The sequence below is a fragment of the Protobothrops mucrosquamatus genome, unplaced genomic scaffold (assembly GCF_001527695.2).
Source record: "Protobothrops mucrosquamatus isolate PMUCROS unplaced genomic scaffold, P.Mucros_1.0 scaffold_143, whole genome shotgun sequence".
Taxonomy (NCBI): Eukaryota; Metazoa; Chordata; class Lepidosauria; order Squamata; family Viperidae; genus Protobothrops; species Protobothrops mucrosquamatus.
The window spans coordinates 72,711-76,810 of NW_015386219.1; the positions used below are offsets into that span (position 1 = coordinate 72,711).

Below are 4,100 nucleotides of genomic sequence, written 5' to 3' on the forward strand. Positions count from 1 at the left end.
TGTTTGAGGGGCTGCCCCAAAGAAGAGGGAGTCAAGCTCTTCTCCAAGGCGCCTGAAGGCAGGACAAGAAGCAACGAATGGAAACGAATCAAGGAGAGAAGCAACTTAGAACTAAGGAGAAATTGCCTGGGAGTGAGAATACTTAATCAGAGGAATGGCTTGCCTCCAGAAGTTGTGTGTGTGTTGTCATCCAGTCTACAACAGAGTCCTTTCAGCAGTTCCAGGAAGACTCCACACCCATTTGCACCACTCAGGTGACCCTGAGGACACAGGTAAGCCTCCAAGTGGCCTCAATGGCTCTCTTAAAAAAAGGCAAACGACCAGCCGTCTGTAAGGAGTATAAATCCTTCCATTCCCCACCATCCGGTCAGAGCTGAAGAAGCTTCTGGGATGAGAAGCGAAACGTCTTCAAAGGAAAAACAAGGAAAGTCCAGTTGCCTCCTTGAAAAAAGCACCTTTGGGACAAACCACGATCTGGATGACTTGAGCATCTCCAGAAACTCCAAAGAAGGATCTCATTCAGCCGTGCAGGTTTTCTCATGCCGAGTTTCTCTCCCTTGGCAGGGATGGGCGTTCCCACCATCACGGCCACCCGCATTCTGAAGGGGCACATGCAGAATCCGCCGTCTCCCGAATCACCGCTAAGTATGGACTCTTTTCCGTACGTGGCGCTTTCCAAGGTAGGAAGAAGCCCAGGCTTTTGTCCGTCTGATCCTGGAGCTCTGAGTCGTTTGCCTAGTGGACGGCCACTCGTCTTTCCCTGCCCGCCAAGGTTCCTGGGGCTTTAGGCGGCCATTCAACAGGGGAAGCCTGTGCACGGGTCTCAGTTGGGAGGAGGGTCCTCACTTTTTCCATGCCCCTTGGGTCCGGAATCTCAAAAGCAAAGTGCCTCTGTGACCACTTCGGGTAGATGTAAAGGGGTTGCAAAACCAGATTCAAGGCAGAGTCAAACAAAGGCAGTCCTCATTTTACGACCATCCGCTCGGCGATTGAGATTACGACAGCGCTGAAAAAAGTGACAGTCGCATTTATGACCATCTCAACGTCTCCGTTTGTGACCTTCCCAGGGGGGTTTCCAGCCCGCAAAGTCGGTGTGGAAACGGCCCGAGAATGTCGCAAATTGTCGACCGTGTGATGACTCGCTTAACGACCGCAGTGATTCACATAATGACGGTGGCAAAAAGGGATCATGAAATTGGGGCGGTCACCTAATGCTTCATTTAACGACCGTGCCTCTTAAGGATGAATTTTCTGGCATCCGATTGTGAAAGCACGCTGAGGAGACGGTTTGCCCCGTGCGTGAGGTAGAAAAGTTGGACACCTGTTGAATGCCAGCCTGCAGTCTGGGTTAGGCCCAGAACCGTTGCCAGTTGCAGCCAGCGATTTGAATCATCATGATCCAAAGAGTTCCTACAGTTAGTCCTCAACTTACAACGGTTTGTTTAGTGCCCTTAGTTACAACGGCACTGAAAAGAGTGAGTTGCGAGTGAGTTTTTTACACTTAACGACCGTTGCATCCCCATGGTCACGTGATCAAGAGTCAGGCCCTCTGTAACCGATTCATAGTTACGACGGTCGCTGCGTCCCGGAGACACGTAATCCCCTTTTGCGACCTGCACCTCCTTTTTTTCCCTACACTTCTCCTTTCCCCTTTCCCTCCCTTTTCCCCCCCTACTATTTGCTTTTTGTATTTTTGATTTTTATATTTAAAACTAATAAAAACTATAAAAAAATATAAAATGGGGCAAAGCTCACTTAACAACTGTCTCGCTTAGCAACGGAAATGTCGGGCTCGATTGCGGTCGTACGTTGAGGACTCCCTGTATTCTGCAGTTTTTCCGAACCCATCAAGGAGAGACAGTCGGTTGGAACTGGCTCTGCTTGGGCCTCTTGTACCCAACAGCAGGGCTGGTCTTTCTTCAACCCCCATCCCGGACCGACCCCCAGAAGCTGGTTTGAGATCCTGGGAAGACGAATACTCGGGACTTTCTCCCAGCTGTTCCTCTTGCTTTCTGCAGACCTACAACGTGGACCGGCAAGTGCCCGACAGTGCAGGAACGGCCACTGCCTACCTCTGTGGGGTGAAGGGCAACTACGGCACCATTGGACTGAGTGCCGCTGCCCGATATAATCAGTGCAACACGACAGCCGGCAATGAAGTCGTATCGGTCCTGAAGCGGGCTCAGCTGGCTGGTAAGGACGAGAGGGTGGGAAGTGGGAAATTGGAGGCGGGTGGCTTTAGAAGAAATGTATCAATTTCAGTTTGAATTTCAATCTCAATTTCAGTCTCAATCTCAATCCCAATTCCAATCCCAAAACCAATTCCAATCCCAATCCTAATCTCAAACCCAAACCGAATCCCAATCTCAATTTCAATCTTAATTTCAATCCCAATCCCAATCCCAAAACCAATCCCAATCCCAATCCCAATCCCAAAACCAATCCCAATCCCAATCCCAATTCCAAAACCAATCCCAATCCCAATCTCAAAATCAATCCCAATTCCAATCCCAATCCCAATCTCAAAATCAATCCCAATCTCAATCTCAATCCCAATCCCAATCCCAATCTCAATCTCAATCCCAATCCCAAAACCAAAACCAAAACCAATCCCAATCCCAATCCCAATCCCAAAACCAAAACCAAAACCAAAACCAATCCCAATCTCAATCCCAATCCCAATCCCAGTCCCAGTCCCAGTTCCAATCCCGATCCCAATCCTCCTACAAGGTCCCTTCCAACTCTCTAATTCTAATTCTAATTAATTCTAATTCTAATTCTAATAATTCTAATTCTAATGATGGCTTTTGCACGTGTCACTCCCCTTTCAGGCTGATTGTTTGAACGGCCCTTCCTTTCTCCCTTTCTTCCTCCATGGCTGCAGGAAAGTCCGTGGGGATTGTGACCACCACACGAGTCCAGCACGCCTCCCCGGCGGGGAATTATGCCCACGTGGTGAACCGGAACTGGTATAGCGACGCCAGCCTGCCCCAGTCGGCACTGGCGGGGGGCTGCAAGGACATCGCCCTGCAACTCCTCGAAAACGTGGACCTCACGGTCAGTTGGGAAGAGTTGGAAAACCCATCAGCCTTCTTTGCAGGACATTCAGCAGCTCCAGGAGCTGCTCTGAAAACATACAGGTAGTCCTCGACTTACGACCACAACGGACCCCCGAAATTTATGTTGCTAAGCGAGACATTTGCGAAGTGAGTTTCGCCCCATTTTACTTCTTGCCACATTTGCTAAGCGAATCGTGGTTACGTTTGTCGCACGGTTGTTAAACGAATCAGGCTTCCCCGTTGGAGTTGGCTTGTCCGAAGGTCGCAAAAAGGAGAATCACGTGACCCCCGGGAGTCTGCGACCGTCATAAATACGAGTCCGTTGTCAAGCATCCGAATGTGAATAACATGACTGTGGGGATGCTGTAGTAGTGGTCGTAAGTGTGAAAAATGGCCATAAGTCCCTTTTTTTTCAGGGCCGTCGTAACTTCGGTCACTAAGGGAACCGTTGTAAGTTGAGGACTACCTGCAGTTTAAAACAAGAGAGAAAAACCGCACCTTTCCCACGAAGCCAATACCTGTCAATCATTATCATGGTGTTGGTTTTCTGACGTTTACTCGGTCCGTTTTATGACACTTCCTGTTTTTTAAATTCTTTCCAGCCACTTCGAGAGCCCTTGGGATAATAAGTAGAAGGGGCAATATGTATTCAGTAATAAGATAAGCCAACTCCCGCTTCACCAGAAACGGGGAACGTAGCGGACAAAGGTTCATAGCCTCGTGTTTTATGCTTATCGACTTTCTGCTGTGTGCATAATACAAATGATGTACCAATAAAGGAGAATATTTGTAGCTCGGGGCTGAATGAGGTGGTCTCTGGGGCCTGGCTGTTTTCTTGGAGACGTTTCGTTACCTGAATAGGTTACATCATCAGTGCTAGATCTGATTAGTGCTGGTCCAGAATAACACTGATGATGTTGCCCAGTTAGGCAATGAAATGTCTGCAAGAAAACCACCAAGCTCAGAGAGCACCAAGGGCCCCACCATTGTCAATCACCACCACCACCACCACCTCCTCCTCCTCCTCCTCCTCCTCCTCCT

At 49.0% G+C, this 4,100-nt stretch overlaps 1 protein-coding gene across 1 annotated transcript in view; it reads left to right on the forward strand.

Moving 5' to 3' along the window:
• Nucleotides 1–4,100, forward strand: part of LOC107290036 (intestinal-type alkaline phosphatase-like) — a 12,046-nt gene that overhangs the window by 4,221 nt on the left and 3,725 nt on the right. Inside the window, exons 3-5 of the mRNA XM_015818880.1 lie at nucleotides 565–680; nucleotides 2,019–2,193; nucleotides 2,885–3,057. Of these exons, the coding sequence (XP_015674366.1) occupies nucleotides 565–680; nucleotides 2,019–2,193; nucleotides 2,885–3,057 (464 nt within the window). The remainder of the gene's footprint in view (nucleotides 1–564; nucleotides 681–2,018; nucleotides 2,194–2,884; nucleotides 3,058–4,100) is intronic.